This window comes from Formica exsecta, unplaced genomic scaffold, assembly GCF_003651465.1.
Source record: "Formica exsecta isolate Colony F162 unplaced genomic scaffold, ASM365146v1 scaffold590, whole genome shotgun sequence".
In the NCBI taxonomy this organism is placed as follows: domain Eukaryota; kingdom Metazoa; phylum Arthropoda; class Insecta; order Hymenoptera; family Formicidae; genus Formica; species Formica exsecta.
In genome coordinates, this window is record NW_021853175.1 from 7,265 (window position 1) to 20,936 (window position 13,672).

Consider the following 13,672-nt stretch of genomic DNA (forward strand, 5'->3'; position numbering starts at 1 on the left):
GGGAAATCTGTAACGATACACCCTCATCATTACCCGGCGGTCAACTGCCGGGTAACGAATCTATCGACAGCCTTAAGGAATATTTACAGTATACTGACGATACTGAAGGAATAGATATTATTAAAGTTAGAAATGACACTGCCGATAAAACTCGCAAATCTAAAATGTATAATAAGGCGTATGTTGCGTGCGTGCGTGCGTTATAGCATGTAAGGAATTATGTTAAGTTTCTACTTTGTGATACAAATTGTATTGAGAATGGACATGTTATACTTGTGTGTTAGCCGAGAACAGCCTAATGGTCAGAACAGCCGAACTGTAAGAACAAAGCGAGACGCATTAAGAAATGTAAACAGTCACTAGATGAAGGAAGGACGTGACTAATTGTACACAGTCAGTCAGTCTCGAGCCTTTGCCGCGACAAGACGAGTAAATCAATCAATACTAAACACTTTCCTAATTCTCATCGATTCTTATATTATTCTTAATTAGAATATAATTACAATATAATACAATATGAATAAATTATTATATAGTTCTATATACTTTACATATTTAGATAGGATTTTAAACAATATAATATATTACAATATAATTTATTTGATTATTAAATCCAATAAACTGTAATACAATAAATTATACGGTACATAAAGTAACATTTTAATATTAATTAATTAATTCTTACTAAACTATGTCATTAATCTTTTGTATTTTTTGTGTTAACATAAAACAAATATTTCAAAAATTTGCTGGAACTTTTTTTATCTGATATAATATGGACATAATATGCAAAACAATACGCGAGATTTTTGTGGGAAATAAAATCCCATTCTTATGTTTTTTTTACCTGAAACGCACTAAGATGACGACAATAGCATACAGCTATCAGTTTGATATATAAAAAATACACATCTTTGATGAACTTATAATAATACGCTTAATTTTTCCAAACGTGGTGTTAATGTCTGTATTTATAATATATTGTTTTATCCCGTTTATTGCTATCCATTTACAGTAATTGTAACATCGTAATCTTTAAAAATATTGGAAGGGAGAAATTTATTAAAAAGTCCATATTTATTTATTAAATTCAATTTTGAAATAATAATTCCTAAACTTATTCGATCTTCAAAGACTTGGTTACAAAGAAATCTGTAGCAAAGCTGTAAAAAAGTGTCTACCCTGAACCTGATTGCATTCTTTGTCATGCATTGCTTCTGTGCTTCTAAACCAATGACCTACGTAGATGGCAGCAAGAGGCCAATTATAGCGCAGAATGCAATCACGTTCAGGGTAGACACTTTGAACATCTTCTGTAAGTGTCTGCAAGTGTACTTGAAATAATTCATCTCATAATTATACGTAATAAATGTCACCTAAAATCCCTGTCTGCGCGGTCGCGTAGCTTCTAAACGACACGACAGAAAACATTGGTTGCTTCACAAAAATGGTCCTTTCTGTGAGATCTATCGTTCCTCAGAGTTTGTCGCAGAGACTTTTCATCACCCTGTATATACAGGGTTAAAAAAAAACAATTCAATATTTAGATGGTAGGATACACCATACTGACTAAAAAAACATTAGTAAACATAGGTCGAAAGCTCAACGGTTTTTGAGATATAAACTTACATCTTCGTCATTCGCGAATCGAGTTCACCCGATTACGAGTGATATTCAATGCGTTACGATGAATGGCACTACGCTAAATGACCACCTGCGTGCCGATCCTAAATTGCAACAGGATATCGCGGCTATAATGTTAAAGTGGTGACAACATCGCTTTGTCTCTACTGCGGACATCACGAAGATGTTCCGACAGATTTTAGTTCGGCGATTGCTTACAGTTATTTATGGTACGTCTCCTGCCTTGTACCTTTCTATGCGTGTTTTGTTACAGCTCGCCGACGACGAAAGGGAGATGTTTCCTGAAGCAATGTCAGCTTTGCGTCATGTCCTCTGTGTGGATGACGTTCTATTCGGAGCGGATAGCGTTGAGGCTGCTCGCCAGATTCGTAAACAACTCAATATATTATTAAATCGAGGCGGCTTCCATTTGCGCAAGTGGATCTCGAATGATCTGGCACTGCTGAGAGATATTCCAACTATCGAACATGAATTAGCCGTCGAGCACCCACTCAAGGGAAACGACACATCAAAGATATTCGATTCGACATGGCTACTGCGCGAGGCGCTACACGTTTCGATTCCAGGTCGGGACTTTACCTACTCCAAATCACACGAAGTCTTCGGTTCTTTAGTTTATCTATTCGACTTTTTATGGTTGGGCGTCTCCCGTAATCATCACGGCGAAAATCCTAATGTAAAATCTTTGACTCATGAAGATCGATTGGGATGATCCTATTCCCTCTGAACTCCTAGAAAAATGGGAGGAATATTATTAAAATCTACCGTGTCTTTTCAAAACTTGTATCCCACGGTGGACCGGGAATTTTCGCCAAGAACACGCGTTCGAATTGCACGTATTCTCAGATACGTCCGAGAGAGCATATTCTGCAGTAATTTATTTGCGTGCTTTGTGTTCTTCTAATGATAAGTGACTTTATTAACTGTCAAAACAAAAGTCGCTCTTCTCAAAACCGTCAGCATTTCGCGGTTAGAGCTGAATGGAGCATTATTATTAGTAAGATTATTAGAATTCGTACGGAACTCTCTCGTTTTCGAAGCGATTCCCGCGCACGGATGGACGGATTCCCGCGACGAATTCAACGGTGACATTGGCATGGATGTCTTAACATCCATCGAAATGGAAGTCATATGTCGCTAATCGAGTCTGTGAAAGTCAAACTCGCGTGCCAGACATTAGATGACATCATCGCGTCGCATTCAAACCCGGCGGACTGCGCTTCTCGCGGCATTCCCGTTTAGGCTTATCTTGAACATCTCCTGTGGTGGCAAGGCCCACAATGGCTATCCCACCTGTCAGTTTATTGGCCGAATCCTCAGTCAACCAAAAGGACTGATGCAGATTGCTTCCGTGCATCAGTCTCACACGAGGAGCGTAAAATCGCTGCATGTCACATCGCCGTGACACGCGAAGAATGGGATTTGACGACCCGTTTTTCAAACTGGGCAGAACTGCTCAGAATTACCGCGTTAGTTCTGAGTTTTATTCGAAAAATTCGCGATTGAATCGCGAAGAAACCTGTAAATAACTCTCCGTCCTTTACCGAAAAAATCCGAAATGCGCGATTATTCTGGATACGATATATCCAGCAAGCGTCCTTTGGTCCTGAAATTCGCGCTTCAAAAGAAGATTCAGGCTTGCCGAAATCGAACTCACTAAAAGCTCTCAATCTATTCCTCGACGGAAATGGAGTTATTCATCTTGGCGGGAGACTCCGTCACTCATTCCTCTCATATGATGAAAGATTTCCAGTTATTCTCCCAAGGCATCGATTATCTGCGTTAATAGCAGAAAATGCTCATCGAAGAGCACGGGAGCACACAGTTAACCTTATGAATCTTACGCCAGAATTTCTGAATTCTCGGAGCATGCTCTTTTATCAAAGGTATTTATTACAAATCGATGTGTACCCTGTCTTCGCAAACGCGCAGACACGTCTCAACAACTTATGGGTGATTCACCGCCGTCCAGAGTCACACCGTTGGCTGCATTCTCCCATGGCGGGATGGACTACGCAGATACAATATAGATTAGTCCCTATGTAGGCCGCGGCCAACGCACACGTAAAGGCTACGTTGCGATCTTCGTTTGCTTAGCCATTAACCGTTCATTTAGAGCTTGTAGATGACTACGAAATTGCGGGATTTCTTGCGGCGTTTGGATGCTTTTCTAGTCGTCGGCTTCCGTCGCGCATGTACAGCGATCATGGTACAAAATTTCAAGCTGCCGACCGCTAGCTTTGCCGAGCTTTTCAATTGATCCGCAAAGCCCGCGAACTTTATGATATCCTCGCGAATGATAAAGTCACTTCATTTCTGCTGCCGCGCCCCATTTTGATGGCATTTGGGATGCAGGTGTTAAGAGCTTCAAGCTCCGCTTCTCGCCATTTGAATTGAGTCATAGGATCACATACTCATTATTATGTCAAATAGAAGCCTGTCTCAATTCGCGGCCGATTACCGCCTTCAAGGACGATCCCGAAGACTTCGCCGCATTGATTCCAGGGCATTTTTTGAAAAGTAAACTCCATGCGAACGTATAAAAACCGTCCCTGTTGGACATACAGGAAAATCGCGTATCCCGCTAGCAACGTGTTCAGGCGATACGGGAAAGCATCTGGCGAACATCGTCTGATGACTATCTACACACCCTGTACCAGAAATCAAAATGGTAAGGTGCCGAAAATGAGCTGAAAGTCTTTAAATAAAATAAGTGCTGTTGTAAAATAAAAGATGAGAGTAATTATTCAGAATCACGGCTCCACCTGCGAATGGGCTGCAAATTTTTTTACGGACTTTTTATGTTTAGAAAGAAACATAAATAACCATTTTTAGTTGGAGGAGGCCCAAAAAAAAAGTTATAGACCAAAAAAGGGTAATTATTTCAAATAAGGTCTTTTCTGAATTTTGACAAATATGATCGGATCTCTCGGTAAAACTTTTTGTTGTGACTCCAACAGTGATAATTAGTCGGAGGAGCCCGTCCCCCATCACCCCCAAAAAACGAAAAACCCCAAAAATTACCGAAAATTAGGTAATTATGTACTATAAAGTTTACCCCACAACCCAAACCAAATTTTAGTTTTAAATCAGAAATAGGTTTGGGTTAGGTTATATCTTCCGGAAGTGGAGCCCTTCGGAGGGGGGGGGGGCGGAACCCACTGCGTCCACGCATACACTTTTCCATTCACACAACAATTGTGGGGTGGACCTCGCTTCGCGTTGTAAAGTATATGCTTGGACACAGTGGGTTCAGCCCCCCTACGGGGGGACTCCACTTCCGGAAGATATAACCTAACACAAACTTATTTTTAATTTAAAACTAAAATTTGGTTTGGGTTGTGGGGTGGACCTCGCTTTGCTATGGTAATTTTGAGGGTTTTTCGGTTTTTATGGGGGAATGAGGGCGATGGGGGACGTGCTTCCCCAACTGATTATCACTGTTGAAGTCACTACAAAGAATTTTACCGAGAGATCCGATCATATTTGTCAAAATTCAGAAATAGTCTTATTCGAAATAATTATCATAATTATCTTTTTTTGGTCTATAACTTTTTCTTTGGGCTTCCCCTAACTAAAAATGGTTATTTATATTTCTTTCTAAACATAAAAAGTCCGTAAAAAAATTTGCAGCCCAGTTGCAGGTGGAGCCGTGATTCTGAATAATTACCAAGGTGAGAAACTGTATAAGATTACAAAAAAAGAATGTTTCGTCACTGTCGTCACGAGGCGGAATGTTGAATGTTAAAGTTTAAGATGTTATTTCTGTCTCGAATTTATTTTATTATTTCTTCCCGGTGTCAATGGCACGCAAAATCGGAATGCCGGGATATTAAAAAATTTTAATTAAAGAAACTTGGCGCTGCTAACTTTTAAAGTATATATTAAAATCAACAAACAATAAATTTAATTTAGATCTAAATTTAATTTAGAATTATATTTAATTTAGATATAGGGTGTTCTTGGGTTAAATGGCCAAACTTGAAATATGAATTTAGGACCTTAAAACAAGAAAAAATTTTCCTCTGGAAGTATGTTCGCAAACGCTTCATTCAAGAGATATTGACTTCTGAAGTTATGAACTATAGGAACAAATAATTTTGAAATGTTTTTTTTTTATTTTTGTTTTGAAGATCGAAGGTCATTGACAAGTTTACGAAGTGCCTATTAATGACCTTCAATCACTAAAACGAAGGATAATGCAAGCGTGCGAAGAAATGACAGATGTACAATGTCAATCAGCTACTCATTCTGTCATCGATAGGTGCAATTGTCTCCGAGCTGAAGGCCATCATTTTGAACAAAAAATTTAATTATTAAATTTTGATTATTGTACAGCAATAAATAAAATAAACCTAGATTATTTCGAAATTATTCGTTCCTATAGTTCATAATTTCAGAAGTTAATATCTCTTTGTAACGACAGAATCGTTCCTGTACATACTATGTAAATATATGTATATAACAACGCATACCTCGCTTTCTCACCCTGCTATACCTATCCTACTCACGCATACGCTACTCACGCTATCTCGCTCGCACGCACGCCGCTTGGGCTATCTCGCTCGCACGTACGCTGCTCGTGCTATCTCGCTCGCACGTACGCCACTCGGGCTATCTCGCTCGCACGTACGCCGCTCGTGCTATCTCGCTCGCACGTATGCCGCTCGTGCTATATCTCGTCGTCCCCCCGCGGAATCGACTCCCATCAGCGGACCGACAACGTATAGTGGGGGCGCCGGCCGGGGATATAAGCCCGGCCGGCCGAGACATCAGGACCAGATCCCATCCTGCGATCCGACTCCCGACACCGACCTAACCAGCTATCTCTTGGGACTAAGACTTTTCTTAGCTCTGCCGGGTTTCTCTGGCTCTCGCTACCTTAGGGGCCGAGGTTTCTCTTGGCCCTACCGGGTTTCTCCGGTTCCTCGTACCAGCCCGGGCTGAGGTTTTCTCAGCCCCGCCGGGTTTCTCCGGTTTCCGTTGCAGGCGGAGGTCGACGTGACACTCGGGACTGCCGGCAATACCCAGCCGCCTAGCCTAATCGTAGTCGTAAGTGCATGTAGATACCGCGCCATAATTATAAACCTGCTAGTAATAAGTCCGGTTAATTATAAGTCCGCGCCTGCGAATCGCGCCGTAATTATAAGCCTGCTAGTAATAAGCCCGTTTAATCATAAGTCCGCTCCCGCTAATCGCGTCGTAGTTATAAACCGCTAGGAACAAGCCCGGCCGGAATAACCGCGTCGCGATCAACTCGCGTGTATATAACGTCACCGTAGATACTAAGCTAACGCGCGTGTACATAAAGTCATAGTAGATATTAAGTCGAATCCGCTTCGCGCTGCACGCCGCTTCACGCCGACCGCTTCGCGCTTGCACTTCCCGCTGCGCTCGCGTCCTAGCGCCCGTTTGCTGCCAAGCGCACGCCGCCTAACCCCGCACGGCCCTGCACGCTACTTTGTATATATTTCGCTTTCAATAAACTATCTTTTCTACCTATACTGTGTCTACGCAAGCTTGAGTCTCCCCTCCTCTCGAACCCGGACACCGACGAGCCGATCCGAGCGTCGAGCGCGTTACATCTTGAACGAAGCGTTTGCGAGCATACTTCCACAGGAAAATTTTTTCTTGTTTTAAAGTTCTCAATTCATATTTCAAGTTTGGCCATTTAACCCGGGATCACCCTGTATAGCTGCAATGTAAATGTATTAAAGAATATATTAATTTTAGCATATTGTCTAGTTTAGCAATGCCAAGTGTTTTTAATTAAAACTTTTCAATATTTTATTATTTGTATTGAACTTATTTTGAAATTCAGGTTTCTGTTAATAAAAATAAAATGCGTTTTAATTTTATAGAGAGGATTTGTGTATAACATTTCTATAAATACAAGTTTGATTTTATGACAAATACTATTTCAGATTACAAATCCTCAAAAATTGAATTGCTTCTAAGTACTTGGCTAGTTAACTATTGATTTCATATTTAGTTTTTATTTTCCATTTTTTAGGGGTTTTTATTTTTGTAAGAAAAAATTTTTATAAGTTATTTTTTAGATATGTATTCATGTATTTTTTTACCTTTGTGAGGTATTTTTAATGGGATATCACTGTTTTTTGTAATTATTCTTAATTTATATAAGTATATTAACGAAATTAATATCTGCTTCGATAAATAGCAGTCGCTTATGAATCGTCTAATTAATTGTAATAGAGATCGAGTTTCAGACATCTTTCAATAATTTTCGCGATCGCGTATAATGAGGTACATACTATACATACTATGACGACACACGGAGCTCTCACTGTACGAATGATAACAATGTGAGACATTCCGTACACAATACAATAGCGCTCTATACGCCGCATACCAACACACGTCTTTGTTTACATATTTACGGTATGTTAATGCGGCCTAATGGGGTATACATATACATACAGGGTGTCCCACCAAAAGTGGCTACCCCCTTTTATCTTTTAAACTAAAAGAGATAGATTATAACAAATATGTATCAAATTAAATGGTTCAAACTGAACTCTATTGTGAGCATAATGGTTGCTTTCAAAAGCTATCTGTGTTAACGAACGGAGAGGTATGCATAATTTTTTTATAATAATGTAAATATTTTGATATAATAAAAGTTATAACACTTGAAACGAATACAACGATGTATAATATAATGTAAATATTTTACATATTATACGAGTTTTATCGACTTGAAATATCGCGGGCGACGTCTACCTTTTCACTTTCTGCCCTGCGTTATAGCCAACTTCTGACTCGTACATTAGAAATTGACATATATCATGTTGTCATTTGATCATAATATTCAATCCGAAGTTGGCCATATCGCTGGGCCGAAAATGAAAAAGTAGACGTCGCCCGCGATATTTTAAGTTGATAAAACAAGTATAATATATAAAATATTTAAATTATATCATACATCGTTATATTCGTTTCAAACAGTGCTATAACTTTTATCATATCGAAATATTCACATTATTATAAAAAATTATGCATACCTCTCTGTTCGTTAACACAGATAGCCAGTGTCCAAAAACAACGTGTCCAATTGAACGGTGCGCAAATGAAATGTGTCCAAACGAATTGTGCGCAATTGAAATGTGTCCAATCGAACGGTGCGCAACTTTATGTGTCTAATATCATAGTGTGCCATTGCAACGTGTCCAATTGTACTGTGCGCAAGTGAAGGCTTCTCTCATGAGATGAAGGACTGCAAGAATAGAGATCAACCACCTAAGTGTCTGAACTGTGAGCGTCATCATGTATCTCATGGTGACCTGGCTCACTCCGCCATGAATGCTGCAGTGTTCAATACTAGGTAGAAAAATTAAGGACAAAATAGCCAACAGCAGCTATGAATGATATAGCAAATGACTTTGAGGACCTTGGTTACTGGTAGACCAGAATTTATTATGGCGGAGATCTTATTTAATGATTGGTCTAAACTCTTGCTAGCGGTGGTATATCGATCTCCGAACTCAGGTTATCTGAACGAGTTTTTCCAGTCATTCTTGAAATACCAGGTAAACTATAGGCATTCGATCATCCTAGGAGATTTCAATGCTGACATGAATCAAATCACGTTTGATAGCCAGCAGCTGGGCACCTTTATCTCTGCGTCGAGCTTATATCTTGTGCCGTTCATGTCCACTCACCATCTGAGGAACTCCAGCACGCTGTTGGATCTGTGCATTATCGATGACATGGATAAACTCAAACAATTTGGTCAGCGTGGAGTAGCATTTTTATTGGCTCATGATCTTATCTTTATAAGGTACGGGATTAAACTGCAGCGTCGTCGTGGAAGGCTTGTAGTTTGCAGAGATTGGAGTAATTTTGATCCAACATCTTTCCAATCTGATGTTGGTGACATCGACTGGACTGACGTGTCGGTCTCAGATAATATGGATGAAAAGATTGATATCTTTTGCACTAAATTACTTGACATATTTAATGCTCAAGTACCTTTGAAGCGACGATACTTCAAGAATTTGCCTGTCCATGGCTGACTGAAGAGATTCGTTTGGTAATGCGCAATAGAGATCTGGAAGAACTTGGCGCAGACATAAAAGTGACGTATTTTATGATCGATACAAAATATTGCGCAATAAGGCACAGAATCTTGTGCGTTCTGTAAAGCGCGAGTATTATGTCAACATCTTTAATCGGGGAGGCAAGGTATCTGAGGTTTGGAGCAGGTTGAGACATCTAGGTCTTATTAAGGCCAGGGATATTGGAGTGCGTTTTTCACACTCTGTTGAAGAGCTTAATGTATCCTTTGGATATAATGAGGAGTTCTGATTATATGGAGGATGCCTTTCTCGGGAATGTACTTGCAGGGGATTTTGATGACAAGAGCTTCCACTGGAATTATGTTGTGCCACTGGATATCGCAAGGGTGATTTCCAGGGCCAAATCAAATGCAGTTAGAAGGGATGGCATCTCCCTGAGATTGTTGAAACGTACAATCCACTGTATACTACCTGTCTTGGAGCATCTTTTCAACTTCTCCTTGATGAATGGAGTTTTTCCATTGAAGTGGAAATCGGCTCTTATCTGTCCGATTCCTAAAGAAGAATCCTACATTGGTGCAACATTATCGACCAATATCGATCCTTCCTACTTTGTCGAAGGCTCTGGAGCGGATAGTCTGCGTGCAGATTCGTGCCTATCTTGAGGACTCTGGCTTTTACGATCCATGTTAGTCTGCTTATCGGAACAACCACTCTACGCAAACTTGTCTGATTAGGATGCTCGACGAAGTGAGACACGCAGCTGATCGTAGGATGGTCACCGTGTCTGTGTTCTTCGATTTTTCGAAGGCTTTTGATAGGGTGGATCATTTGCTGCTAATCAAGAAGTTGAAGAACTTAAACTTTTTTGATAGTGTCTTGCGTTGGATATACTCTTATTTGACGGAGCGGACTCAGGCGGTTAAGGATAGCATAGAGGGTACTATCTCATCTTCATCTCTCGTCAGGGTTGGAATGCCTTAAGGCTCTGTTTTGGGACCCTTGCTTTTCACTTTATATTTAACTGACTTTAGTCTTATGGTCAAGCACTGCAAATACAATTTTTATGCTGACGATCTTCAAGCCTATATCCACTGTGAACCAAGAGATTTATATGACACTATCCGGAAGGTCAATGAGGACATTGATGCTATTCTTGACTGGTCTACTACTAACAGGCTTATCTTAAACTCAGATAAGACTCAGGCTATAATTTATATAAATGGAAACATCGAGATTTGTCAACGCCATTGATCTGAGTATCCTTCCTGAAATAAAAGTGGATAGGTCCACGATTCAATATTCTACATCTATTAAATATCTTGGTGTTACGATCATGGATACTTTATCATGGGAGAAGCAGGTTACTAATATGGCAAACAGGATCCATTCAGCTCTATATCAGTTAAAACTCTGCAGGCACCTATTGCCGGAAATTCTTAAATCTAAGCTCGTCATTTCACTAATCTATCCACATATTGATTATTGCTGTACAGCTTATACTGACATGACGACTAAACATAATCTGAGACTTTATAGAGCAGTGAATGCTTGTGTCAGATTTATCTTTAACGTGAAGGCCGATGCGCACATTACACCTTATTATGAAAGGCTACGTTGGCTTAAAGTCGATTCTAGAAGAGCTTACTTCGTTGGATGCTTATTGTCTAAGATATTACAAACTAAACAACCAAGTCTTCTACACTCCAATTTCAACTGCAGGATCACAACAACGGATCGTGCTACTAGAGCTCCGAAGGGTATGTTAATTCAGCCACAATGTAGGACTGAATTGTATAAACGCTCGTTTAGGCTTACATCGGCTAGGTTTTGGAATGGTCTCCCTCCATCTATCCGGAATGCGACGACACTGGCCGATTTTAAACAAAAGCTGTATTCGCATTTGCTTGTCTGTGTTTTTTCATGACTAAGGTCATGACTCAGAATGCTCCTAATACTCTTGCATCTCTCTCTGGCATGCCTTAAAGATTGAAGATTAAAGATTAAAACGTACATATCTATACATATGCATATCATTCTTTGCATGTATATGCGCATTGCGCACACTCACATTTGCACATTTTCACATATATACATACATTTACATATATACTCACCCATACACTTATTCTGTATATATTCAGTATCATTATGTTATTACTTTCAATGTATTTTTATTTATTGCGCTTGAGGGGATTTTATCCCAGAGCGCTTAATAAATGAAGCTTTCTCTCTCTCTCTCTCTCTCCCCTCTCCCCCTCTCTCTCTCTATTATAAATTTATAAAAAGGTATATTCAAAGGAATAATCGTACATTAGCGGTGTGAATGCTCTTTGAGGGACAAAATTGCTTTGCGTGTGTGCGTGCGAGCGTATGTACGTAAAGGTCTGAACCTTATTATTGTTATGAAGAAAAATAAAATGTCACATTTCTGGTATTCGATTACCATATCTTAGAATTGACTGCACCAATCTTATTCAAACTGATCGCAATCAAAAGTTTGCATCCACATTCTATCAGAAAAGTGCTGTTAGATTTTTGATTGCGGCTTTAGTTCCTGAAATATTTTAATCGAAAGTTTATTAGACGTAAAACTCCGGATAAGCTACTTGGTAGCGCCGCTGCCCCTGTACATAGGCAAAACGTCATGCGGGGGAATCGCGGCGAAACCGATAGGCGAGGCGTCCGCGGGGGAGAGGGAACGCACGCGTCCGCGAGTAGGTGTGAGAGAAATAGCGCGAGGCGTCCGCAATGTGTGGGAGAGGGGTTGCCCCTGTACATAGGCAAAACTATTGACGTGGCCCCTGTACATAGGCAAAACTATTAAAAGCCAGAAAGTATTTTTTCATGTACTTGGCGTCGCGACGCTACCGCGTCGCGTGATTGATATTTGCAAAAATCGGAGGTTGTTAACATTAATATTACATTCTTTCTTCTTTCTTTCTTCCTTCTTTCTCTCTCCCTCACTCTCTCTCTCTCTCTCTCTTTCTCTCTCTCCCGCCTATTCTTTCTTTTTAGAAATAGCGCGAGGCGTCCGCGAGTAGGTGTGAGAGAGAGAGATAGGGCGAAACGTCCACGAATAGGTGTAAGAGAGATAGCGCGAGGCGTCCGCAATGTGTGGGAGAGAGAGAGCGTGAGGCATGCACGCGTGTAGGAAAACGAAAGAAGAAAACGCAGAAATAATTGACATTTTTTATATATAATAATAGGGTTTATTTAATATTTGTGTGTGCGTTTAAATATAAATAATATGAATGTGTGTGTGTGTGTTTAAAAATAATAATAATAATAATAAAAATAATAACAATAATGCGGTTCTCGTCCATAACAAGGCGTCAGCTGCGTTTTATATTTCCCAATCCCAATCCTTTAACATTACTTCACGATGATCTCTCAGACAATGGTCCAAAAATATTGTACGAGATTTCTTCAAGCCGATTTCTTGGCCTTGTACCATTTGTACAATTGAATTAACAGGAGTGTGTAACAATACCGTTACTAACGGCCTAGCGGGCCGATCCACCGCGCGCTTTTCGAGGCTCGGCGCTTATGGCGTCCCTAAGCTCCCACACCCGTGTCGCGGCCCCACCGTAGGAACCACCCCACCAGACGTCGAATCGCGTGAGTGGGAGGCCGGTCGCCGGTATATAAGGCGGTCCGGCGAGCGTATCGCTACCAGTTCCCGATCCCGATTCACGTACAACTCTCCGGATCCTGAACCGGCTCTCGCGTTATACCAGGCTACGGGCTTCCCGTAGTTAGACCGGGCTTCCCGGATGCTGGGACGGCGCATCCTGATACCCTGCGTTACACCATGCTACGGGTTTTCCGTAGATAGGCCGGACTTCCCGGCTGCTGGGACGGCGCATCCTGATACCCCGCGTTACACCAGGCTACGGGCTTCCCGGTTGCTGGGACGGCGCCTCCTGCTAGTTGATAAGTCCGTACCGCGTTATACCGTAAGACCGTTTTGTGGATTCCGCGTTGTG

General features: G+C 40.7%; 1 protein-coding gene across 1 annotated transcript; it reads left to right on the plus strand.

Moving 5' to 3' along the window:
* The first annotated feature begins 1,933 nt into the window (after positions 1-1,933).
* LOC115242348 lies at positions 1,934-2,356 on the plus strand. Its single transcript, XM_029818579.1, has one exon. The coding sequence runs from the start codon at positions 1,934-1,936 to the stop codon at positions 2,354-2,356; it is 423 nt and encodes a 140-aa protein (XP_029674439.1).
* Positions 2,357-13,672: the final 11,316 nt, after the last annotated feature.

Coding starts and splice junctions, on each gene's coding strand:
- LOC115242348 (XM_029818579.1), top strand. CDS start 1,934: ATGTCAGCTTTGCGTCATGTCCTCTGTGTGGATGACGTTCTATTCGGA.